Here is a 26,914-nt window from a genome sequence, read left to right on the forward strand (position 1 = left end):
CCAGCTCTGCTGTGATCAGATATTCGGCGACTCTCATCCGTCTTTTGAAATCTCATCCATAACATTCGGACAAACTTGAAACGCGCAAAGTCGGCTGTAATACTGAAACAGGACATGGAAAATGGATACCTCATATGCTGTCTTTATTTAAAAATACAAGATGCTCGAAAAGGCAATAGGGTAAACTTTTAAAACGCACTAACTTCACAGTTAACTGTTAAGCACATCAACCTCTAATCTGGGAACAAACCCTTCAGTCACTTTCACTAGTTTCATCATCATTACCTGACGTGAGGAGAGACAAATGAAAAAATTACACGAAGCAGTCAAACGTAATAAATTTTCATGCAGCACACAGATTAACAGTACTGATATTCAGGATCAAATCTGTTTCTTTTTTAAAGACAAATACACAGAACCACGACAATATATCAATTTAAGAAAAATATACCGGTCATAGGAGCATCGTGAGGGATTTTTTGCACTTCCCCTCCACTCAGATTTTGACTGTGGAACCACACAGTTATCCATAAAAGACACTTCACACGCACGCGCGCACGCACACACACACGCACGCGCACACACAACACTACACAGTGATGTCACGCTTACATCGTCTTTGCTTATGCTTGTCGACGTATGGCTCTGAAAAAAAGTGTAAGCCTAATCTCCTCTAGACAAAAACATTAAGTCTTGTCATACATGCACATTCTACAGTTTCTGCCGTTATGACTTCATTCATTTATCATGTTCTCTGGATATAACAGATGCATATTTCACAATGATATTTAAAAGCTTGTTTCACACTGTGACAAATGACATCTTTATTATGTATTGGATATTTATTACGTTTTTGTGGTATTCATGTCAGACAAAGGGAAAATAGCCAAATGCAAGGGCTGATGGGAAAAAAATGGAGAGAGCGATAAGGCGGAGAAATGAAGAGGAAGAAGAGCGGTCATAAAAAACATGATTTTCTCTGGAGATGGTTACGCGATGGCACTTGACTATGGTCCTCATCGTATCTGTGGAACAAGCAACTTTTTTTTTTTTTTGACAGGCTTTCATATCAACACATACTCGTCTGGGGAATTACAGGTAGAAAATATGTATCTCCACAAAACAGAGTAGGCTCATAGTTCTCACTAAGTTCTGATCACAAGTTACAAGAGAATAGCCACGACACTGTCTTTTCACACTGAAGCATGCACAGTTATGGCCACGGGGCCTTTATAAAGGCCACAGATGCACAGAGGGGTAACACCAGAGTATGTACACTTTACAGTTTAAAACACACAACAACAAACCTGAGAGTACAGGTGAAAGGACTTTATCTGGTGTTTAGACCTTTATCACGTTGTTCTTTTATGAATCAAGTCTCCTCTCTAACATTCTTGGAAATCATTGTACATTCCCCAAAACTTCCCTTGCATTTAATATGTAAGCGTATCTGTATCATTTTCATCTGCGTCATTGCAATTAGTTAAGTGAATATAATTAATTAATTAATCAATCATCCTGCTTCTTTTTCTTGCAGCTTTAGCCTAGCCTCCCGGCGCACTGGTGACAAACACAGCGTGTCATTGTGCAGGTGGAGGCGGGAGAAAGAGAGACAGAGCATCTCTCTATTCATCCCAGTCCTTTTTGATATGCAGGTTCCACTCCCAGGACAGGTGGTCCGTTTTGTCATCGTCTGTGAAGAAGGACTTGATGTGGTAACTCCCTCGGACAATCATGCCTTTCGGCGCCTCCTCCACAGGAGTGAGGTATTCGTGCTCCTCTGACCTCGGCCCATAGCTCCCGACCATGTACACAGATTTGTCAACTATATAGAGAGACAGGGGAAAACAACAACAACAACAACAACAACAACATGTTAGTACACACTCCTCTGCCCACCTGTCTTCACTAGAGTAAAATGACTGAGGTGTTCCATGATGAAGGTTATTCAAACAAATTAAATTTAAAAAAAAAATCACAATTTCATAATTCATAATAAAATAGTCAACTATTTTTTCTATACAATCACATTTACTGGAGCCACGAACATGAGGATATTCCGCAAGGACAATGAAGCTGCCAATTTGATCCCAGGTTCACGGTCTGCTTTGATTTGAGTAGTCTTGCGTAGTAGACTACACTGTAAATGTTAAACAACTGCACACATTAACTCTTACCTTCATGTGTACATAATATATTGTGATTTTGTCCTGATATGAAAAAAATCTGTATTGTGCCTAATACAAAGCAATCGCAATTAAGCTGGACCCTAAATCGCATGTACAGCGAGGTCGCTGTAATGCGCATGTACAGCGACCTCCTTCTCATTAAAATGCACAGCGCTAAGTGTTGTTACCTCGGAGTCCTTTCCTGTAGGTCAAATGCACGTACTTCAGCCCAGACACAATCTCCCTGTTGACCTGTTGGGAGTGGATTGGGAGGAAGAATGTTATTAGCTCTGACGGTTTCCTTCTTGCTTCGTCCTTGTGCTCGAATAAAAGGAAAATGTTATTGCTCTGAGCCACCACCAGATGTCCCCTGACTCGTCCACGACTCTAAAGGCCGTTCTCATCCTCTCTGAGTTCGCCTTAGGCAAAGTCCTCAGAGCTACAACACTCACATATGCTCTTAGCCACATGCCATCTCTGAAACCCTGACTGAAACACTAAAACACTTTTTAATTGTCTTTTAAGGGTCTACGGTCCCTTCCTCACCAGGGCAAAAAGGTAAATTAGATGGTTTATTCTCTAGGCTGTTGTCTCTCGGTTGCCTTGAAGATAATTAAATAGGAGCAGGGTGTCAGAACTTGTACCATAATTCAGCCTGATGATACACACGCTGGTTATTTCGCTGCCTTTGCTGGGCTAACAGTGAAAATGCTAACGCTAAAAATCAACGGTGGGTTTATCTTATTTATCCAGTCAGAGAGAGAGGTCATTACACAAACAAGTTCTGCTTTTTCAAAATTAGTCTCAAGTGTGGGCATGAAAACACAAATTGTGGCCAGTGCCTATTTTATACCCTGATTATTTGACAGAAGTTATTCTTAGGGAACTTTAGCTTGGGAAAGAATTTGTGTGTTTATGAATTCACGTCGTGTTGCCGGCCCATGGGACACAGCAGTTGGGAAGGGAAGCGAACTCATTCAGTTCCATCCATGCTTTCCAAATTTAGCAGCAGATATCTATTTTTTTTTTCAGAAAGGCATGTGAGAACGGAGCCTAAAAATACTGATACTGATACAGACTTATACCGAATGCGATTGAACTCAAAAAGACATGAAGGTGAATCAATATAAGCCTCCTCTTTTCAATGCACAAATACAGGTACTAACATGGTGTATTTAAGGTCATTGACAGTGCAGGTTATGTCAGCCTGTTTCAGCTTCATTTATGTTCTTATGGCAAGTGTAGTGTCAGTCAAAAATTGGTCAGATCTGATTTTCACCTTGAAGTGAATCTTCACCCTGTAGTCGACTCCCTCCTTCATGGTAAAACTCTGTTTCTTCAAAGCTTCAAGGTCACCTGCACAATCACACATGAACAAACAGGGCATTCCACAAATAATTCCGCATCAGTCAACAACATATTTTCTCAATGACTTACTCCCATAACCCTGGGACGTCTATGTTGGGAAAAACCATTAAAATCAATATCATAATGCAATGTTAGCTTTTCAGACTGCAAGCTGCTGCTTCTTCTTCTTCTGTTTTTTTCTACTCCAGTAGCAGTTCAGCTGGGTTCAGTTTGTAAAAAGCCTCTTCAACAGAGCCAAACTGCCATGTCATCAATTTAGCCTTTAAATTTGCCTTAAGTGCCTTGTAATGGAAATGGAGAGAGCAAACAAAGAAGAGAAAGGAGAGAGAGCAGAACGATGAGAGGAGCCCTCGCAGAAAAGAGCCTCATCCATGATTTCAAATTGCACACGCGATGAAAGACAAACAGAGCAACAAAGAAAGAGTGATATTCTCCCCCCCCCCCCCCCCCTCAACATTCATCAACTGCCACTAAAAGATCTGACTTCAAAGCTTCACCACTAACGCAGCTCTGTCCGGCTTTATTCAGACCCTGACTCCAGACATCCTATTGGCCTTTGTATCTCTCTGCCACTGTGTGATTGGTGGAATAGGCCACACTCGCCTATCACACAAATAGAAATCAGGCTTTAAATATGAACTTATGATAAAAAAAAAAAAGGTGATGGGGTGCCAGATTTTCAGGCTCTCATTTGAACTCCTGATAAAGTTTCATTCATCTTAAATTTCACCCTCACATCCTAACAAACCTTTGGCACGAGCCCATCCTGTGATATGTCTTACTGTAATCCTCTTACCCTTTACTAGGACTCTTTCACACTGTAACGTGAGTCTATGATAAACACACATTATGAAGTATGTGCTGTTTTGCTTGCCCTAATTTTAATCCTTTTACACTAGATTAGATTATCTAGTCCTGATTAATCCTCATAAGACTGTAATCCAAATGTAAACATGTGCTTATCACACACAATACAAGATAGCAGATGCAAACTACATGCGAACCCTCCTGCGGTTTTGTGGTTTCTTAATATACGCAAAGTTCAAAGCTGTGAAAGTGCTTGGCTTTCATTCAATAAAACTCCCAGTTATTCCCAAAATCCCTTATGATTCCTCCTTCAGATGGAGAGAGTAGGAAGCAAGGACTGGGATCCCCAAAAGCCTACTTTAGCTGCTCTTTTCATGATGGGAGAAAAACTTCAAAGCAAGATCTATAAAAATGGTGGCCCTGCCCCCATGCTCTACATTTAGTCAAAGTATCTGATTTAAGATGAATGTGGTTTTATACCTTTTTTTTTTTAATTTTTCTTTCTCAGAACTATCCTCACATCAATACAAACCTGATAAACAACAACCCAGTCTTTTACTGTGAGTGGATCAAACATGAGAGAATATGTTTCCCTTTCTCTCTCTCTCCCTCCGTCTCTCTCTCTCCCTCTCTCTCCCTCTCTCTTTCTCTCCCTCCCTCTCTCTCTCTCTCTCCCTCTCTCTCTCTCTCTCTCTCTCTCTGTATGTGGTGTTCTGAGGACTTTGTAACCAGCTGGCTGGTGTTAGTTTGAGATTTTGGGCTGTGACATACCCCATTGAATACTGACTGTAATTTCGTGGAGAGAATGTACTTCCCATGACTTTGAGAGAAAAAAAAACAAAACAAAAAACCTATAACGAGAGCAAAAGAGGCCAGCGGAGAGTTCGGCCTCAGTCTATCAGGGGGTTGCAGTGACCTGAAGGCCTTTTATCCTCCTCTGTTCCCTCCCTTTACTGAGGAATCAACAGAGACACTTTATGTGCCAGCACTCATCAATATCAGCTGCAATGCATCTCATTTAACATTCTTAAAAGGGCCTTGGTCACCATTCACGCAAATGGATATTCACTTTGAACACAGATTTTATCCTTCTGTTATAGACTGAGGATATTGTATTTCCCATGATTTTGAAAAAAAAAAAAAAAAAAAATCTAAGGAGAGGGAAGGAGCCCAGCAGAAACTGCAGCAGGAGCAGAAGTGACCTGAAGGAGTTTTTTTGTAATCCTCCTCCACGCTCTCCCTTTGCAGTGGGACTTGACCGAAATGCATCTTCTCCAATCATTCATCAAGATCAGTCGGGAGGCATCTCATTTCATGCAGCTTGGTTAACATTCTCACAAATTACAAAAACAAAAAACAAAACATGGGCTTACAAGCCTTTGAAAAATGGCTTTCTGATGTAATATATTAAAAATATTTACTTCACTATCAATGCTACTGAAAGTTTTTTGGATGCTACTCATAGTTTTTATCCAGTGCTGTTAATTTAATCAGTGCGTGTTTGTTTGTATTATAGATTACACCTGCTCCTAAGCAGTCAGAGCACTGAAACACACTGGAAGAGTTCCCTGACGGCTTTGTGACTCCACTCTTACGCCTCCCTTGTTTAACAAAGGACTCATGGCTTCGGACTCACACAAGCAGAAATAATAAAGAATTTAGTGCCTAGATAACCCCGCAGCACCTCCGTATTCAGCCCTGAACCCTGAGTGAAACAGACAGCTGCTGTCATGTGAGTTCATTTACTCTGAAGGTTCAGTTAAGAGCGGAAAGATAAGTTTAGCTTCCTGGTGCCCTAATCTGGACCATCACTGCTGCAGGACTCCTGTTGCTAAGGTTACGGGAAAGCTGGTGCCTGGAGGGCTGCCAACCGAACCCAGACTGACTTCTTCCCCTCCATGTCCAGACACGCCCATTAAATGCAGTCCACCCTGGCTCTGCCGTTTCTGTTGTGCTGCCTTCTCCGCTTTGAGGAACTATCATCAACGGCCACACCGTGCTACACTTCCCTCCTGAACTGTCCGCTAGCATCTGACGCCTCTACTCTAGTTTACTAGAGCTCGGAACAAAAAAAAAGATGCTTTTGTTGAGACAACATTTCCTGTATGATCTATCAGGCAAACATGAAATGTAATGTTTCACTCTGTACGTGGACAACTGGCACAGGTCTGAGTGTAGAGTACACAACGGGTTGGGCTGAAAAAGGAAGTCGTATGCAGAAGACACTGTTGCATTGTGCTAAACGCAGCAGGGGGGGATGGCAGCACTTTCCTGTGCTCATTGCATGAACAGAAACCACAGAGTCATTTCTGCTATCTGCAGAGAAGGAAATGACTGGTGACACCCCCCCCCCCATCCGACCCCACCCTCCACCACCTCCCCCTAGTGCGTTTGAGTTTCGACATGTTGGTATATACTGTAGACAGACGTGAAATCATACTTTTTCTGTTCCTGTCAACTGCAGAGTTCAACCTCTCACAACAGAGGTATGCACTGCCACCGGTCAGGCTAGCTCTACCGCCTAGCAACCAGGTGACCTTTCACAGTGCTACCATCGCCAAGGAGGGGAAGGCGAAAGATGGTAAACAACCAGGAGGGTGGAAGAGGAAGAAGATGAAGCAGAAGAGGAAGGGGGAAAAAAAACAAACAGAACCCTTCTGGTCTGTTCTTGACCAATACAAAGTAGCTTGCAGCAGTGTTTGATTGATTCATTTCTCCGGTTCCTTCACACAGCCTCGCTGCCTGCGATTGGTCGGCTGAATACGGAATGATATCATCCGTCTTGAGGCAGAATAGGTGACTCATAACAGTGCAGCATGTAGCCCCCTGTCGACAGTGTCAGCGAAGCAGCATACGCCCACTCTGCTTCAAACCAACAGCCTTGCTCTGGGCTCTGGGGACCCCCTGCACTCTAACAGCCACAGTGACAGTGCAACAAGGTTGCACAAGACTAAAGACTATGATAAAGACAGTTTGTTTGTTTCTTTGTTTGTGTTTATAGATGTGGACAAGTGTGTGTGTGTGTGTGTGCATGCGGCAGAACTATCAAAACCTGCGTTACAAGAACCCTTCGTTTGAGGACATTTATCTGTGATTTAGCACAACCCAACCAAAAAGGGGTCCATTAAGTTCTAAGCAGCTTGATTTGGGTTGAGTTACAGGTGAAATGTGCTTTATACATATTTGCCTTACCTTGTCCTGCAGTCGCTCAGTTTTGCATGTGTTTCATAATTGAGGCAGTACGGAGACAGTTTATATTTAGTTACCTGTCAGGTCCATGGTGATTGGTCCTGGGGCCTGGTCACACATCAGAGTCAATCTGGTCACCTGAACGTTCGGGATGGTTGGATCTGCAATGGCAAAGAGACAGGATGCATGAGCTAGAGAGCAGGGACGTTATCTTGTGTGTCACAGTGTACATTTCTGTGTAGAAACACAGCGCACGCCCGTACGACTGGCTGGCCAAGACCTCCGGGCTGCAAATAAGCCTTTCGACAAACACGGAACCGAGACGGACGGAAAGGAGCGCCGGCGGTTTGGGGCGGCATTAATATTCCCAGCATGCACGGCAGAGGCGACGTCTCTCATTTAGCAGACAGACTGAACAGATTGTGCTGGTTAAATAACTGTGGCAAACGGTGAGCACCGCAGCCTTGTCGTCTGTGGGGGGGGGGAGAGAGCGTCTGGGAAGAGACGGGGAAATAGCGGCTCTTCCCACATGTAACGTTTCACCATCTGCCATTAGCATCACAGTCGAACTCAACGCATTAGAAATGCCATGCTATGCACCCATCACGCTTTATGTTCACTTCAAATGGAGCCATAATTGGAGGAAATGGACAGTAAAATGTCAAACAACGAATGCTTTTTTTTTTTTCTCACTCACACCTATACCTATACACCAACACTAACACTGTTTTGGATTGATCCCAACGACCAATGGTAATATCACGTGTTGAATCAGTCAAAATACATATTTTGACATGGTCCATTGTCCGTAATATTGCACAGCCTTTTATCTATAGAGACTTGGTTATCACTTTTAAGTGGATGAAAGAGCACGTGAAAAGCATTGTTATCCAACAGCATTGGTAACCTTGCATTGATGATGACTACATTCAAATGCTTTGACTGCGATAAGGGAACAGGGGATTAGATGGAAGAGGAAGAAAAAAAAAAGACCAAACCAATCTGTGGAGATAAATTTGTTTAGCAGACACACTACTACACCCTCTGTGCGCTGTATCACAATCCTATCGCAGTCTCAGTATGCCCTGTTCACACATTTCTCTGGCGACACAGAGCTGAAGATGGCCTATGCCGCCACCACCACGGACAGCAGAGCGCGCGTAGTCTATTAGCGCCGTGTCACCGCGGAGATTCACGCCGGCCATTTGCCGCACGCTGTAGACGATATATAGGGCAGGGAGAGAACGAGGGCTTGTGGGCAGCTTTAATTAGATGCTTAGCGACTCTATTCTCCGGCTGACCGATTGTTTCAGTCTTACCGCTAGGTCCCTCTGCTACTGTTTACCCAAGCACTGCCAGAGGGCTAAAAGTGAAGGTGAAAAATGGCAGCCTGACTCTCCCCGATGCTGCCTCATTGACGCAGAGGTTGGGCCATGTTCGGACGCGGGAACCTTCACTAAATCATCCGCCGACGGCCATGAACGCCACTCGCGCACGCAAAAAAAAAACGCACGTGCGACGCGTAGCTAGCCGCTGGCCGACACATCGCTCTTGATTTATCGGCTGAGGAGAATTCATCCATTACCCCGGGGGGGAAAATATTATGACAAATTAATAGACAAGCGAAAAAAGGAGTGCTCTTTTCTGTTGGAGCGCTTCCAGATCCAGTGGAAATGACTGGGCTGAATAAAGCCCCCTTTCGCTGAGAGTACGAGGATCACATTGTAATAGAGTATTTGAACACAATCGAATCACTTCAAAACAAAATGCCAAGACGTTACTGCATAAGTGGACATTAGAGGCTGGAGGAAAGGCATTTATCTCTGTGTTGATACAACATTCATTCCTATCTGAGTTGCCTTTATAACTGTACTGCTGTAAGCAGATATTTCCCTCTCATTAGACGGACACAATAATCGCCGAGCTCTCTAACGCTGAGCACTACTTTCTTTAGTCAGCTGGTCATTACACCGAGCAGCAACTTTTACTGGTATGACCACAACCACTGAGAACAGGAGGGTGAATAATTTATGAGTTGTGTATCAGTTGAGATGAAAATATAACCTTTGGGAGAGGTCAAATCACTGCCATGTTTAACCAGTTAAAACAGGACTCAAGGGAAAACGATTCTGATACTTGGTGTGAAGCTCAATAAGGTGTTCAGATCTCAAAGCACACAGTAAAAGAATTCTTTTCCCGTTCACACTTTCAGGGCTAATCTGAATTGATACGCTGGGTCTCGCTCCAGCTGAATGCATTTTGGTATTATTTAAGTTGTATCACACAATTGTTTTATTTGAGTCCGTTACAAACATAAATCTCTACCCTTTACCTTTTTTCTTTACTCTGTGTCAAGAAATGCAGTGAACTGCTTGACACAACATTCAGGATACAGTGTTATGAATTCAGCTACTCAGCCTAACCATAGGACTTAGTTGTAGTTTTTATGTTACAAAGGACATTGGTTTTTTTTAACTGCATGTTTTTTTTTTCTTTTGCTCTGTGTCCTTCGTGAGCTCAGTGGTTATTGTTCAGGGGTTAGGCTGTGGAACTGGCTTGTCCCCAGGATCTTACACAGTCCAGACAGTGGCTGAGGAAAAGGAAGGTTGTCTCTGGAGGACTGTGTCTAGCTCTCTACTACAGGAGAAATTCACATCAATACATTACAGAGTCTGAGCACAGAGAGAAACAGATCGTTATGAATCAGCCATTAGTCATGCGTGGGAATTAGAAATATGTGGGGTTTTTTGGTCACATTAAATTGCGTTAATTCAAAAAGAACCATCGATCCATCCATCTATCCACTGTTTTTATAATATTCAAACATCCACGATTTAGATGTTAAGCAACACTGTTATCTCTCGCAGGGTTCCAGTTTGTAAAGAAGAGAACTACAAGCTGCACACAGTTCATGATGTAAGTGACCAAACAGTTTGCTTTCTTATGACTAATCAGAGGAGGCTCCGTCATTTCAAACACCTTACAGCCAAAACTGTACATAAAAAAATCATGGACGGAGGGATGGATGGATTTATAACAGATGGATTGATACAACGCTACGTAACAGATGCACGGATAAATGCATGAGTGGTCTAATGACAGTTGGGTGGACGGACGTATGAATCGCGGATGGAAGAATGGAAGGATTAAAGAATGGAAAGCTGATACGTGGATGGATTACACTGATAGTTTGTGAACGGCTGCACAGGCGACTGACCTGCCACCACAGGCCCTGATCCAAGCAGCGTCTGCTTGTACTTGTTCAGGCTCTCATCGTCCTTGTCCAGTTCCTGGATCTCCTGCAGGGACTTCTGGGCAGGGGGCTGGTAGTTCAGGTCAGTCTCATCTTCGTCATCCACCACAGGAACCTCAGTCTCTTTGTCAGCCATGATGCCTGCCAAGCAGAGGAACCACAGGTGTCATGTGGAGAGCTATCAGAGAGTCAGCGGTGTGTAATGGTTACAACGATGATCACATTTACGCCACATGACTTCCATGAATTCCAATATGAATCAAAACACAGGAAAAAAAAACAACCTTAAATACTATCTGTGAGTGATTTCACCAGGCAAAAAACAGACTCTCCTTAAAAATAACCCTTTTCCACACCAATTCATAGCCAAAAGCACCACGCCAGATTCATTCATAGGGCTTATTCTCTGATTGTTGACTAAGGAACATCAGCAAAGGATTATTCCAATCCATTACCAACGTGAAGCCAATTTCAGATAGGAAACAAACTGTGTGTGTTTTCAAAACTCTCTCTCTCTCTCTCTGTCTGTCTCTCTCTTGCTTCTCCACCTCAGGCCTGAATCCCTCGTTTTGGCTAATTTGATTTCGGTAACCCAGTTAGGTGCCCATGATTCGCATATTTATCCCTTTTAATAATAGAGGCCATTTGTTCTGATTCTCACGCTGCAGCAGTGTCCAGCCCGTCTCTCCAAAACTGATGACGCCGGGCGTTCGCTTCCACTCGCCTCATCGGGGAGATGACTCCGCACCAAACGAGCCCAGTCTGACAATGCTAATATGTGAATAAACTGGACCGGAGAGTGTAACTCCTCAGTGCCTCTGTGGATCTGACAGCAAACACATGACTCATGCTCTAGTGGATTTATTCATAAAAACACACACACACACACATACACAGACCAGGAAAAGAGACTGCCTCAGACCAAACCAGCTCACAGAGTAACTGAGGAGCAGGTCTTCCTGGTCATTTTCTGCCTGTCAAAGCTCGCTAATCTGAGATTAGACGTATTAGTGTCACCTATTAAGGAAAAGCCCCAGCAAAGCGCTTGCAGAGGGACCAAAGAGGCAATTGTTTTATCATCTCGACCGTCATGAGTGTGTGTGTGCGTCAGGCCAGTCAATGAAAGGTTCAGACAGACTGCACAGCTGAACGGTGACATCACCGCCTTCCACCTGTCTAGACGGGGCCAAATGAGGGCCCTGTGGAGAATAGTTCACCTTGGTTACAGGGGGATGGAGAGAGTGTACTACAGGGACGCTGGCTTTCACCCCGCACACACACACACACACTCTAACACACACACACACACACACACACACACACACACACTGACCAGTGTTTGGACAGACCTATCATCATTTTTTAATGTGTCCAGCCTAATCTGGGACATCCAGACATGGCACAAATGTATGCTTCCTCTTTTACAGTTACGAGAACAAAATGCAATAATGGAAGGTTATGGCTATGAAATATGATCAAACTGCGTTAATACTGTATTGCTCTGTTTTTCCATGGGGTGGGGGGGGGGGGGGGTGGGGGGGGGGGGTGTAGAGGTGGGTAGAGGAGAGGCAGTGACGAACCTCTTCCCTAAATATCACACTTGTTTTTTTTTGTTTTGTTTTTTCTTGCTTTTTTTTTAAGTTACACACTTGACAAGCAAGATTCTTCCCTCTATCTCTCTTGCTCTCTTTCTTTCTCTCTGTTAAATGTTTCCTCCTCTTTCTGCATTTCAGTAATACCATCTGAACACTCTGACCTAAGCACATGAAGTAGAACATTCCAAATCACAGTGGGGACCAAGTTACAACCAGTGACAAAAGTTCTTTTTTTTTTTTTCAATCTCACTGTCTAAACTGACGCCAGGAAAGTACCCATTCAATCAAGGTGAACAGTTTGAGGAAGTTTAAGTGGGTCAACCTAGATTTATAACTTGTCATAATAAATTTTTCGTCCTCAGAGGGAGAAAATATAAACGCCACTACTGTACCACAAAACTTCTGCAAATGCATCTGGTTTCTATAATAAATCATAATAAAACGCTGCTAAGCCACTCCCAGTTCCACATACTGCCATCAGCTTCATCAGATTAATCCCGTGTTCAATCTAAATGCTTTAACCCTTCTAAACAAGCCAGAAATACGCGCTTCAGCCCACGCAGGCACACTACATCCAACATCTCACAACTCTAGAACTTCACAGTCCTATCTGCTAACACGATCACATGCTATTGTGTAGAAGAACGAGGAAATTCAGTAATAGAACAAAAACTCAGGTTCAGTGTCATAAAACTTTGTATTAATTCGCTGTGGTGCACCACGCCAAACCAACATGCGATAAATTATAGTGCCCAAAAGGGACTAACACGTCACAAACGTCACATACAGGATGTCAACAATACAATGTTAACAATAGCTTTTACATAAATAGACCAACGGGCGAGATACGGACGCGCAGTTTAAAATAATTCATGACCACGGAAGAGTTTAAAACATTATAAGTGATATCAATTCTGCTGATCAAAATAAATGAGCGTATTTTAACATTCATATCGTAACATTCCGCTTCACATTCATGCCACGAGAAACCGGCACACAACAAATGGAAGCTTTAGTTTGTAGATGTGAGCTAACAGGCTTTCATTGACTGACAATAAAATAGTTTTCACCCTATGCAGCCCACACACAGATCTGAACACTGTACATAAACTCATGGTAGTTGAACCCACAGAGGGGGGGGGGGGGGGGGAGACTTGTGAAGTCGTTTCCTGAGCGACGTTACAAGCGCTAGAAGCGCCAGTCCCATACGCTCCACCAGTTGCCATTAAGGAAGGGCCATCTTTATTAATGAAGGAAAAGTGGCAGTAATTACCGGAGGTCAGTAGGATTAATAAGCGTGCGTTCGTATGTTTGACTGAACGCAAAGGCTTTTTAAATTGGCTCAGTGGGCTCGTTTCTGGCACTCCAGCAGAATAATATCCTTTCACTGAATTGGGGGGGGGGGGCAATCTACTTCGATCTTCAGAGGCGGCTCCCTGTCTTAGCCTTTGATCGACTGGAGTTTTTTTAAGCGCTTTTGCTCACCGAATACTTTCTGTTCTCGTGCTAAATCGTGTGGTGCGTGCTCCTGCTTTCGCTGGACCGCTAATGAGGTAGTCTATGTCAGCCAATGAAAGGAACAGCACTAGCTGGGGCAATGCTTATGACTTGACTACAACTCACTACGGGGGTGTGGAGTCTTAGATCCGTTGTTTCTGCAACGCCTTTGATCTGCTTCTCCGTGATATTCAGCTCTTTTCTTTCACGGAACAGAATTACAAACCGCCGCACACACAAATCTTTTCACGCCTCTAGAGGTGAAAAAACTCCATTCAAAGGTAATGAAATCTGCTCTGCTGAATCAGTGTTTACACAGACATAAAACAAAAGCAGACAACGGGTCTTCAAAATTAAGAGAAGATTATCTCTAAGATGATTACACTGTATGTATCAGGTTTTTTTTACGTGAACATTTTGCAGGCCATAATGCACAGACTCACACCTCTGTCTGCAGGTGGAGGCATTATGTCAGTGACGTGTTTGGCCAACCGGCCAGATTCTGTCATGAAACAAACTGAAAAAGGTTCCTTTCTAGTTTATAACAAACACATGCATCTTCCATAGAGCATTGCATTTCCGCTGTATAATGCAGTCTAATTGATTTACTCTGCATACTGTGCCAGGCCTCGACCTATCAAGACCCTGGCACTGCGGAGCAGGGGAGGAAGAGGAGGAGAAAGGACAGTAACCTGGGCTTCAGTTAGCCCCACACACCCCCAGGGTTTCTCTACCCATCTGCAGTACCACCCCCCCCCCCCCCCACCTGTGATATTCATGAGGTCTCTGTAGTAAATCCCCCCCCACACACACACACCTCCGTCCACCCCATTTTTTATCCTCATTTTCAAAAAGAAAAATGACAAAAAAAAAACCCTTCAAAGAACAGTTTCAGGTGAGGTCACGTGATTTTCTCTCTCTCTCTTTCTGTCTCACTCTCTCTCTCTCTTGTTCACTCCTTTACTCTTTATCTCTTCTGCTTTCTTTAACACAGAAAATCACACATTTTTCACATATCATTAGCTCTCCGACGTGCAGTCGTTTGCCATAGCTGCAGACGGATCAAACCGAGGGTGAGGCGGTAAACCCGCGGACGCCCCGCTGACACGAAGCTCTGAGCAAAGAGCTGGAGCCCTGAACTGAGGGAGGGACAGGACTGTCTGCAGAGCAACAGCCTGATTCAACACCACCTTTAACGTGTAATTACAGGGCCCGGGACAGAAGCCTGCACGCACGACACACACACACACAAACACACACACACACACACACACACACACACACACACGTGTGTTCTGCTGTGAAAGGAAGGAGCGAGCGATCAATGACCATCGATCAAGCCGCCTTTGCTTGTTTTAACTGAATATCAGGTTGGGTATAGAAACGTCTCAGTTCACAGAGAGAGGATGTAATTACACCGCATCCCTCAGCCTCTAAACGACCTGTCCACTGGACTGCTGAAAACTGAGCAATAAAAAAAAGCAGGTTTATTGAGACATCCTAATTATGATACACTGGGAATCATCAATGTCTGCAGCGGCCTATGGGATCAAATCAACTTTGCTTTTATGGCTGTGACGCTGGTGTTGGACACCCAACCGTGGGCTGTGCAGGGGATGTGCTACAGTCAACACTGAAGAGTAACATGCACATATTTTACCATGGTATAATACAGTATACAGAACTACAGGTTTGGCTTTTGAAGTAAAAAGAACTAAAAAGAAGAATAGATTGGAAGGTCAATTTCTCACCTCTGTAGCAAACTGTTAGCCAGAGCAGCTCAAGTACCTGACCGCCAAACTCACACACGTCCAAGCCCAACATTGTGTCTCTGACAGCTTTTCCACAGTAAACAAAAACAAAAAAATCAGGGAGAACACAAGATAAAGCACCCCTCCGCAGGTAGGGCTAGGAGTACAAAACGCAGTTGCGATTGGTTTTTTTTTTTTTCTTTGTTTGTTGTTTCTTTTTTTAAATCTTAAAAGAGAAAGGCTTCAGACGCGCATTTCCCCGACTGCTCCAGAAATCTGAGATGGAGAATCCCTTGGTGTGGGTGGGGAGAAGAGAGAGAGAGGGAGAGAGAGAGAGAGAGAGAGAGAGAGAGAGAGAGAGAGAGAAAAGAGAAAGAGGATGTAAATAGCCAAATGATCTCTCTGTAATCCAGGTTGGACAGACGGTAGCTGCTCAAACTGCTGCAGTGGGGAGGCAGTAATGTGGAGATGGTATTCCTGTCTGCAGACGCTATCGATTCACCGGCAGAAGAAGCAAAACCCTCCGCCTTCCTTCAGCGTGCCTCCCAGCCCCATCCCTCATTAGGCATGAGGCTGCGATGATCTCATCCTTTTTCTCTCTCTCTCTCTCTCCCTCCCTCTCTCTCTCGCTCCTTCTCTCTGCCTCCTGCTCTCTCTCTTTCTGTCTCTCATTCTCTCCCACACCCACTCCTCTGACTCTAATCTCCTGCTCTCTTTCTTCTCTATTCGGTTGCTCTCTCTCTCTCTCTCTCTCTCCCATCCCTCGTTCCATTTATATATCTACCAGGGTATTTCCATTCCTTGTTAAAAAATATATTTTAGTTTTTATTTAGTCTGTCCTCCAGACTTATGTCACTGTATTCTCTCTCTTTCTTCTGTGCTCTTATCATTTTATCATTTAATCTCTTTATTTTTCTCTCTCCTCCACCCCCCCCCCCTCTCTCTCTCTCTCTCACTCTCTCTCACACACACACACACACAAACACACACATAGAGGTACAGGCAGCAGGGCGTTAGCATGCTGTAGAATATATAAAGGGGCGATCTTCTCTCCCGGGGAAGGAGGTGACTCCATATCAACCTGACCTCCCTACTCTCCCACACCACCACATCCCCAGTCCTCCTCCAGCCACTCCCTGTGTCATCTGTCACTCAGGGGTCATCAACCTGTCAAACAGAACCTGTGAAGGGTTACCGTGGAGATCCCCCTCATGCACACGAGCAAACCACTCCCTCCGGCGCCAGCCCTGGCGTTTTGAACTGCGGACTTGCAGAGGGTTACCAAAGAGGTTTCCATATCATCTCTGTCTCGTCCGTCCGCGGCTGCTGCCGATCCACGGCCCGTATTCATACAGCCGCGTCCACATAACATATAAACCACTACAGCCATGGCTTAGAAACAGTATGCCTGAGAAAGGCCACGGGATTACACAGTACAGTACAGGTTTCCTGCTCTCCCACAGCGTTACAAATGAAAGCCTGCTCCTGCTGCTGCTAAACGAGGAGAGCGTGAAAAATGATCAGTGTGCTGATATGCTCAAAGCGAAAAAAGAAAAAAAAAAAACCCCAACACATCCTTTCTGACTGTACTGAGATGTGAGAGAGGAAGAGACAGTCTGCAGCTATAAAAGAAAAGGACTCTGTAACACTCAGCAGATGACTGGGCAGAGATGCAGAGACAAACACAGTCTGCAGAAAGAAGATCCTCCACTACACTGTGTTGACTGCGTGGGTTATAATGTTAAGGTAGCTTCACAAAGACTTTCCATGTAATTCAAAGCCTTGCCTAATAGCTCAAATATTGCTGTGGTGTTGTTTTTAACTATGTAATGGAGTATGTACATTTTCAACAACCAGGTGAATGTTAAAATGGTCACATTAAATTACAGCAGACTACAACAAACCACCAAACAACACCTCCCTATGTCAGAGTCGACACAGTTAACTGACATACATACAAAGGCTGATAGTTAAAACTGCAGAAACTTAAGAGTCATTTCATATGAAATGCGGGACTGTTCAAGTCCTTCGAAACTCAAGCAAACAGGATGTTCAGTCAACCACAAGAGCTCGCAAAAGAGGACGTAACATTCGATTTTAACACGACTTCCTCCATGCCACTTCGCAACCCCACGATTCAAATCAAACGGTGTTTAGATGTTGCAACACCACTGTTGCTTTTACACAGCAGCCTGTGGGTGTAGCAACAGGGTGAAGATGCATTCTGCGCTTGTTGATAAACAGGATGATCCAGCTTTCCTCAGTGCCCACCCCCCGCCTCCGTTCGAGATGTTGGGGCCGAAATATTCTCTCAGCAGAACTGAAAATGTTACCTCAGTGAATACACAGAAATCTTGTTTATCAACAGTTTCCCAGAACAGTCCAGTGCATGGCTTCCCCTCAGTGTCTCACTGGAACTGTCACATATTTGGCTGTCAGTCACAAACAAAAGCATCAGGGGGCGATATCAATCTCTGTGAGATGCTTGTTTGTGGAACCCAAATGGTGGACGGTTGATACCAGTACAGTAAACAGAATGACACAATGACAAAAAATCCCCCCCCCCCCCCCCAAAAAACCCAATCAGAGACTCCATCTGGAATGTTCTCTCAGATTAGAATGACTTAGTATTACAGCTTTTATGAGCCATTTTATCCGCCTCATCCTGCCGATACGCCGTTATACGATGTCATCCGTCATGAACCACGGACATGAACACAACGTGTCTCTATGACTTAGCTTTGAATATACAGACCTTTTAAACCACGCCTGTATTAGTTAAATTTCTATAAATCACTCATTATGGCCTGGCCCGTCTTGTGACCACGGTAAAGGCATAGCCTTCAAAGAACGGTTTAGAGACTCATGAACTAAGCCTCTGTACATTCAAAGTATGTGCTTACAAAGACTGTTCAGTCTGATGACTCTGATGAGCTTTCAAGTCAAAATACACTGTCTGCCATTCAAGAGAGAGAGCCTGTGAATATGACTAAGAACACGCTACCAACTGACACACGCGCATTCCCTACACAAAATAAAGCAACTAAGCTATGAAAGATCTGATGGAAAGCATATTGGTATTGAAGATAAGACAGCTCCTTCCAGTCATCTCCAGTTACCAGTGAAGGAGAAGGTAACGCTGACGAGCCTCTACAGAGACTAAAGTGAGCTGCAGAAGGCCTCAGTGCTCACAGTCCACGGCGAGTAAAGACACAGCTCAGCCGCTCATACAAACCACAGCTGTGCCAAGCACAGCGCTGAAACAGGGCACCGTTTTAATGCAAAAAAAATGAAAAAGAAAAAAAGCACAGACCCGTGACAAAAGAGAACATCCTGTAACCGGAAGAACCCAAAAAAAAAAAAAAGGGAAGAAAGAAGATGAATGAGTCTAGCGCAGAAACGTTATACATGTATAGAATGTATTGTTAGAAACTCCTGGTCTATTATTGTAATTTATCCTTTAATAAATGGTAATGTTATTATTCCTTTAAGACAGCACATGTCATAGGCAAATCTTTGTGTGTGTGTGTGTGTGTGTGTGTGTGTGTCTTTGAGCTTGCGGGCACATGTGTGTCTGCTCGCGCACGTGTGTGTGTGTGTGCGCGTGTATGTCTGTGAGTGTGCATGTGTGTCTGAGAGAGAGAGAGAGAGAGAGAGAGAGAGAGAGAGAGAGAGATAGAGACTTATATGGTGAAAAGCGCTCACACGGCTGTAAAGGATGTGGTTTCCCAGGCCATGCACAGAGACAAGAAAATGACACACACTTTCAAAGACAACGATTTTTACACAGATCTTTTCAATTATCCCTCCATTTCCATGAAAAATTGTTGGAGTGATTATTATGATCAAACTTCATAATCCCCTTCAACTTCATCATCATCATACTCATCATCAACAATAACGTCATCATCACTATCATCATCTATCATCTATCATTATCATCATCGTCAAACAGCTGTTAATTGAACTGATATAGACTGGTATATAAGACATAGGTCGCTAAAATGAACTTTTTGAGTGCTCTGAGCACCGAAAGGGGCCCGCACTTCAACTGATACTACTTTTTACAGCATATTTTAATTAACTGAATTTAATATAGCCTAACTTTACGATTGAAAACGTAATTGTACAATGGAAACTGTAAAACTGCTGTTGAAATGTAAACACAAAACTGCACTATAAATGCAAAAGGACACCTTTAACTAATTTGCGTTCGCGCTTAGCGGAACATTAATGAATGCAAAAGAAAACCCTCTCACGGCGCATTCCAACCCTCTTAAGTGCTAACATTCTCACGAGCCCAGAAAACTGCGAAACTTTATTACTACGAAAGGATTTATAAACTTCTAAATTTCTAACCTGAAAAGACTGCTGACTAAACCTCATTAAAGTCGACGCTTTTACTGATTAAAATTACTTACCTCTGCGTCGAGTATATGCGACTCTCTGAAAACCTGTCAGATGAAATCAAATCTTGAAGCGCGTACAGGAAATAAAAGATACCAATCGGGGCGTCACGCGTCTCTGGTTACACATAACTTGAACGCATTACTGGTTGCTGTCTTCACTTTCCTTTTAAAAAGTTTTTAAGTTACAGTTTTGTTCATATTCACATGAACAAAATTGTTTCCTTTGTTGAACAATACTATGCAATCTTCTTTAATGACTTTAAATAGGTGGTTTTACACTGATGTATTTTTTGGGGAAGGACACCTATCACGTAGGATGATGCTGGACGTAATTTCATATCCAGACGTGCTACTGCGACCTAGTGGACAGGCCATGTTTCAGCTTGATCTCGGTACTGAGCGAGGCATCAAGAGGTATAAAGGTCTCAGCAGAATAATTCAGAAAGGCTACACTGTGCACGATGGGGGGAGACATGAAACATTAAATATGTACGTATTTTTATTAAAAATGCGGAGATACAGCTGTAACTTAAATTATTGTTTTACTTTTATTTTATTTAAGCTTAAACAGAACGGGCGAAAAACCTCAATCTTTAGCAAAGCAGGAGATTGATATCTTGGCGGTTCTTAACACTTGTATTTTTTCCGTCTGGTAATTTGAAAAAATCTTTTCTGAGTTAAAATTCTGAGGAAGGAGATTCTTATCGAATCGACGGCTGGGTGCGACGTTCCCTGTCTCCAGGGGATACAAGACTGATTTAATGATACCAGGGAAGGAAAGAGTTGATGAAATTTGCGGACATTTCGCCTGACCCATGGCATTTTGTAATCAGCGTTAGCCCTCTGTTTGTCTCTTTCACTGTTTTCATCAGTCCATCAGCTCTGCCTTTAAAATACAAATAGCCGACATCCCTCATCCCCTAGCCAACCAAGGGAGCAGTGAGTGAGTTAGAGAGAGCGAGAGAGAGAGAGAATTGATTAAGTAAGCAGGCTCGAAGTGTCGAGGCGCTCGGAAGTGTGGTTATTTTGAATCTGGAAGGGTGTTAGTAAAAGTTCTGTAAATTTGGATAGCCTACAGAACTTTTACTGAGACCCTTTAAAATGACAATAAACTGGTGTTTGTCTCAGTAGGAATACCCAACGAATCTGGGAGAACAAAGAAAAATAAATAAATCATATAAGCATGAGGTATTGTGGACAATACTGAGGGTGTTGCACGACCCACGTCAAGGTCATGTTCTTGTTCTAAACTTCTCTGAAGGTCCCTAAAAGTAAACAGTAGGCCTGCGTGTCCTGACTCCTTATACTTCACCTTGTCCTTGAAGCATTGCTCTACATTTTACCTGTGATGACAAACACCTGTCGTCTGGAGGCGTTATGTGAGTCCTTAAATGCTGCCTCAGTTACTATCAATCACATTTACTTCAGCAAGTATTGAGTGTTAAGAACAGTACAAGAACCTGCTATCTCTAATAGCGCTACGAATGACGTCACAGACTGTTTCTTATTACGAATAAAAGACTTCTGTCATAAACACCCTCGTTTCATGTCAACCCTTTTCATTTAACATAAGACATTCTCTAAAGTCTTAAGTGAGTTGTCACTGATGACTGTAGTCCCACAAAAGTATTATCTTCCAACATTCACTGTTGAACATAATGTTTGGTTATGATCTGTGTATTTATAGAACGTTTTCTAGGAATGACAGTGTCTCGGTATTAAACAGAAAAGAAATATGGGACCTTGTTTAAAGTGTAACCTGTTACAGAAATGTCCATTGCTGTGTTATTACTGAGGCGAGTGGGGACGGAGTGTGTCTGGTCTTTGCTGTAGACAGCAACATGCTTACCAAAGTATCGCTACACCACATTTGTGTATCATCTTTGAAACTCAAAATGGAATTGAATTAAATTCTCAGTGCGTAAAGATGCTTGCAAGTTCGCGAGGAGGTTTTGAAGAATTATCCTCGGAAGCTGATTAGCTCACTTGCAAAGCCGCTTAGCATGCCAGACAATGCCGCGAGGCTCATTGTCAGCGATTACATTGACACAATGTCTGTGTGTATCTGTAGGCTATATACTTTTTGTTTATCTTCAACATCTGTAGGCTATATACTTTTTGTGTCGTGAATCTTCACTGTCTCTAACAGCATAGGCCAACTGTGTCAAAGGTAGTAGCATTTTGTCAAGTCTGTGCTATGTATCCTGTCATTAAGTTAGTTAAATGAAGCTGAACCAAAATGTGAGAATGGCCAGACGGATGATTGCAGGCTAATACAAGGCCGACAGAACGGTGCACAGGTGTGAGATCTCACCATTGAATGAGATTTATGAATGAAGGCCATGGAGTATGGAGAGTAACAGGTTTAGTCTCTGGATCGTGTCCGAGTTAATACAAAGCAGATTGCTTTTCTGTGACCGGGCCCAATCTGTCAGCCTCAGCTGCTGCCACATTGACGCAAATGCTGGCCCGCTAAATACGGTATTTAAGCGGCCCTTGCAGACCAGGAGCGGCGGTGTCTTAGAGCCATAGGGCGAAGTCTGATACTGGACCCTGCAAAACCTCAGAAGAGCACTCGTTTTAAGGTAAGCACAAAATCGTGAACGATCTCTCCTTTCGCACAAGAGGCTGCAAACGTTTTACACTGTCACACGGCTGAAGTGTTACCGCTCTTTTGCACGGCTGAAGTGTTACCGCTCTTTTGCACGGCTGAAGTGTTACTGCTCTTTTGCATGGCTGAAGTGTTACCGCTCTTTTGCACGGCTGAAGTGTTACTGCTCTTTCGTAATTATCAGATTTTCCCCTTAGCACTCTATGCAGATTGTTTGCAGAGTTTAGGTGTTCGTGCTAAGCTGGAGGCTCTTGTGAGACCTCTTGACATTGATGAATAGAAATACATTAAATAAAAACATTGTAGGTATGTGTTGTAGTATTCTTCTTAGATTGATACTTAGATCGATGTTTTTGTTGTTGTTGTGACAGGAGAAAGAAAGGGAGTGAAGAATGAGTTTGACCGGCAGCAGCAGCAGCAGTGGGAGCTTCAGCGATGGGCCCTCTACTCCCACAAGGGTAGTCGGGGGGCCAACCACCCCGAGACGAGGTCCCCCTAAATTCAAGCAGAGGATGACGAGGCAGTTCAAGAGCAAACCGCCCAAGAAGGGTGTGAAGGGGTAATGTAATCCTATCACATACCGACAACACTTTCCTCAAATCTGAGCAGGTTAAAAACAATCAGTCAAACAAACAAACAAAATAACAAACAAACAAGAACAGCTTGAGCAGTGGCAATTCATTTACAATATTTCAGAATGTTTAACAAACATCTTAACTGATTCCATATTTTTCTTTTCCCTTTTTTCCAGATTTGGGGATGAAATTCCTGGAATGGAAGGTTTGGGCACAGGTAAGTTCTTGATTTATGTATAACAAGCATCAGCACTGTAGTATTACTGCTTTATATTGCATTATTTGAAAAAAAAAAAAAAGAAAGAAAAAGCTTGCCATTTTGACAAAACGTGCCCTTAAACCTGTTCCATCTTGTGCAGACATCACTGTGGTTTGTCCTTGGGAAGCATTCAGTCACCTGGAGCTGCACGAGCTGGCTCAGTTTGGCATCATCTGAGAACAACTAAACGACGGCCATCTCCGTCTACGGCTTTTATCAGGACAACTGGGTTTTTAACTGTCCGTCTTCTTCCGGGTCTCATCCTTTGTCAGACAGAGACACATCTACACCCCCCCTCCGCCCCACCCAACTACTGGACTCTCCCAGACACACTCGCTTTCCCTCCACTGTGCCAAAACCCGGGACAACTGGACACCAGCCACATCGCCAGCTTAGCTGAATGATCTTTTTTTCCACATGTTTGATCTAATTTCGCTTTGTTTTGACACTGGGGGAACATTGGTGGAGTAAATAATATTAGACTGATGTTGCAGTGCTTATTAGTGGGGTGAAATGCTGAGGCATTTACACTGACAGAATGTTGCATGAAAGTGTGGTTCGATTTCGAATCTGAAATATTCTTCTCATTAGTCCTGTTTAAACATTAGAACCTCCTTTCAGAAACACTTTCCTTGTTACAGCTGTGAACCAAAAAGCGGCAGACCTAGCACATGTTTTGAGTTGTTTTTTTATGTAGAATGATACAAATGCTACGTCATAGAAACACTGCACTTTCTTCATTATAAGAGTACGTGATTATGACTGTAATGGTGGCCTTTCCCTGTGTTTTTCAGTGTTCGCAGCTTCTAAACGCTCAGTGAGTGGAGTGGTTCTATCTTGATAATAAAAATGTTGCAATTTATCACACAGTTCTTTGCCTCTTTGTTTCCTGTCTCCAAGTACTCAAAGCAATGAAAACCTGATAAGAGAAACCATACAAAATATCAGTATGAGAAACTGCTCACATAGGTTTCAATGAGTGTGAGAGATGTTTGTGGTTTTGATTACCTCAGTTTCACAGAGAAAGAATTTAAGTATGTGTACAAGGTAAATCCCCCCCCCCCAACCAAAAAAAAAATCATCACAGTCAGTTGAATTAGAAACAATTCATAATGGGACACTGACCAAACCAAAAAACATATAAACTAATTAGTGGTATAATGAAATACAGTGTCACAATGCCAAGTGTTCTCAATGCTAACACAGTTAGTAAAGACTTTGGCATGATGCTAAACAGCTGTGTTGTATTCACTGTGGACTTAAGAGGATGGTGGAAGGATGGCTTTGGCTAATGCTAAGTGGATTATGTGATCTGAGACGCAGAGAGATCCCTGCACTGATTCTGTTTACCTGTGAGGTTGCCAGGTCTCCTGCGTAAATCAAATCAAATGCAAAGAGAGTTCATATACTCACTTTATTTCCATACTAACACGCTTTTGACTCTTTTGATAAAGTGATGCAGCTTGAAGTCTTGTAAAGTTCACACTTCAGTTCATACAGGCCCTGTTTACACCTTGCATTACCTCCGATTTTGGTGATACGGTGGACAGCTCTGAAGTACAGGTGTAAACGCACCTAATGTGCATTGAGGTCGCATCGGGATCCGATCACTCGGACCACATTTGGAGGTGGTTTGGACCGTGACTACATTTTTTTAGCAGCGTAAACGCGAATGCTAGCTCGACCACACTGAACGACCGCCTACTTAACTGACCTTGAGATAAATTCATCATGTTACGAGGTTACGGGTTATACAAAACACCTCTGAAATGAACATTTGACCCCTGAACAACACCAAATCGCTAGTAAACCACACTACAAATTTATGACAATAATTCTGTTCGTATAGACAAAGACATGCAGGTTAGGTGAATTGGAGACACTAAATTGCCCCCTGTATGAATGTGTTTGTGTGTCTGCCCTGCGATGGACTGGCGACCTGATTAAGATAAGCGGCTTAGATCATGAGTGAGTGAGAGAGTGTTCCTTTTCCTTAAATTCCATTGTTTTCTCATGTGCATGCATATGTACATCAATGTACGCAGTACTCACCTACCAAAAACCATGCATAATATCCTTCAAGCAAATGCAACAACTAATCGCACATGTCCTTCCCACCTTGCAAGAATTTAAAAATTTGATGACGTTGTGGCAGACGTTCGGACTTGTTTTTTGAGACCCGGCGGGCACAATTTGCATAAAAATGAGATTTTTTTCCCCGTCGGAATCTGTACCGACTAGCTCAGAAAACTCCTTCAAATAATCATATGAACTGGCTTCAGCAGTACAGCTAGCTACGTCGTCTAAATCGCCACTTGCAAAAAATTAATTAATTAATCAATTAATTAATATTTTTAAGCGAGCACTGTTTTACGGCACACGAGGATTCCGAATGTCACACGAACCTGAACTACGTTTAAGTTCACGTTCTTTAATTGCAAATGGACACATTCACGTTTACAATAAAATTAACACTTTCATGCCTACCCGAGGCAGCTTGGCCTTCTGGGAACAGGAGGTAGTAATTCCCATTGAGGTGTCAGACTTGTCATTATCCTTAATGGGTTTTTATACGCAAATCAGCAGAACTATGGCAATCTATTTGTATCCACTTACTTATTACTGATGACAATAAATCTCATATGTGCATAATAAGTCTGCTTATGTAGCTTGTACATGTGTGTGCCATATGGGAAAGCAAGCATGGTTCATTGTGGACTATTTGTGAATGATTTTGAACAGGTGAAAGAGAGCTGACTGTTGGATCGTGGCAGTTTGTCAGGCTCTGCTGTTGTCTAATTAACAGGAATAACCCACTTATCCTTCCCACGCATAGGCGTTTGGAAACTTCTATCATAACCCACTGCGCTTGGGCAAGTATGGAAAACAGATGCACTACTTATGAACCTGGAACTGTGTTTGGTTCATTTCATTTTTACTGTAATAACTGAATTTTAGCAGATAGAACTGTTGAATGAAAGGACGTCAACAGCCAGACTCAAAATGTTTTATTTGGCTTTACTATTTTGGGATTAAAAAAGAAAAAAAAAACCTTTCCATATTTCATCCATAGCTTTATTAGTTCACAATATCTTTCAAATGGTTATAAAATACAGCATTACTTTTTTGTACACAAATAAGGTAGAGGAGAAAGGTCAGAAAATGATTCATAATCATTGATTTGTTCACACAATGGAAGGTGCACTGCTTTTCCACTGAGATCGACTATTTGCAAACCACCTCAAGATGACTAACATTTGAAACTGACTGGGTAACTTTAAGACATCTATATATGGGATACTCTGATCTCTCTGTCAATCAACACATCATTTCAGAGGAAGCTCCTCTCATACCATCCACTGAATATGGAATTTTCACGGAAAATAAAGTCACTTTTAAGCGTCACATTCTGTGGATGCATAAATATGAAGT

General features: G+C 42.9%; 2 protein-coding genes across 3 annotated transcripts; one reads left to right on the top strand and one right to left on the bottom strand.

Annotated features, from left to right (window-relative positions):
- Window positions 1-855: 855 nt before the first annotated feature.
- Window positions 856-20,136, bottom strand: arhgdig (Rho GDP dissociation inhibitor (GDI) gamma). 2 transcript variants are annotated; one of them, XM_030790238.1, is made up of 6 exons: window positions 20,050-20,136; window positions 10,750-10,926; window positions 7,610-7,693; window positions 3,448-3,524; window positions 2,357-2,420; window positions 856-1,825 (listed from the first exon to the last, which is right to left on the bottom strand). In XM_030790238.1, the coding sequence occupies exons 2-6, from the start codon at window positions 10,919-10,921 to the stop codon at window positions 1,626-1,628; spliced, it is 597 nt and encodes a 198-aa protein (XP_030646098.1). In that variant the 5' UTR covers window positions 10,922-10,926; window positions 20,050-20,136; the 3' UTR covers window positions 856-1,625. The 2 variants fall into 2 exon arrangements, with proteins under 2 accessions (XP_030646098.1, XP_030646097.1); XM_030790237.1 differs by lacking the exon at window positions 20,050-20,136 and adding an exon at window positions 15,629-15,701.
- Window positions 20,137-23,040: 2,904 nt separating this feature from the next.
- Window positions 23,041-23,659, top strand: LOC115826478 (retinal cone rhodopsin-sensitive cGMP 3',5'-cyclic phosphodiesterase subunit gamma). Its single transcript, XM_030790339.1, has 3 exons — window positions 23,041-23,207; window positions 23,400-23,440; window positions 23,583-23,659. The coding sequence occupies exons 1-3, from the start codon at window positions 23,041-23,043 to the stop codon at window positions 23,657-23,659; spliced, it is 285 nt and encodes a 94-aa protein (XP_030646199.1).
- Window positions 23,660-26,914: the final 3,255 nt, after the last annotated feature.

Source organism: Chanos chanos, chromosome 13 (genome assembly GCF_902362185.1).
Source record: "Chanos chanos chromosome 13, fChaCha1.1, whole genome shotgun sequence".
NCBI classification, from domain to species: domain Eukaryota; kingdom Metazoa; phylum Chordata; class Actinopteri; order Gonorynchiformes; family Chanidae; genus Chanos; species Chanos chanos.

Bases quoted from the DNA above. Each gene is read 5' to 3' on its own strand.
- LOC115826478 (XM_030790339.1), top strand. From the start codon at position 23,041: ATGAGTTTGACCGGCAGCAGCAGCAGCAGTGGGAGCTTCAGCGATGGG. The intron at 23,208-23,399 runs GTAATGTAATCC...CCTTTTTTCCAG, and splicing joins CCCAAGAAGGGTGTGAAGGG to ATTTGGGGATGAAATTCCTG. The intron at 23,441-23,582 runs GTAAGTTCTTGA...CATCTTGTGCAG, and splicing joins AATGGAAGGTTTGGGCACAG to ACATCACTGTGGTTTGTCCT.
- arhgdig (XM_030790237.1), bottom strand. From the start codon at position 15,701: ATGTTGGGCTTGGACGTGTGTGAGTTTGGCGGTCAGGTACTTGAGCTG. The intron at 7,694-10,749 runs GTCAGTCGCCTG...TTGCCATTGCAG, and splicing joins ATCAGGGCCTGTGGTGGCAG to ATCCAACCATCCCGAACGTT. The intron at 3,525-7,609 runs GTAACTAAATAT...GTGATTGTGCAG, and splicing joins AATCACCATGGACCTGACAG to GTGACCTTGAAGCTTTGAAG.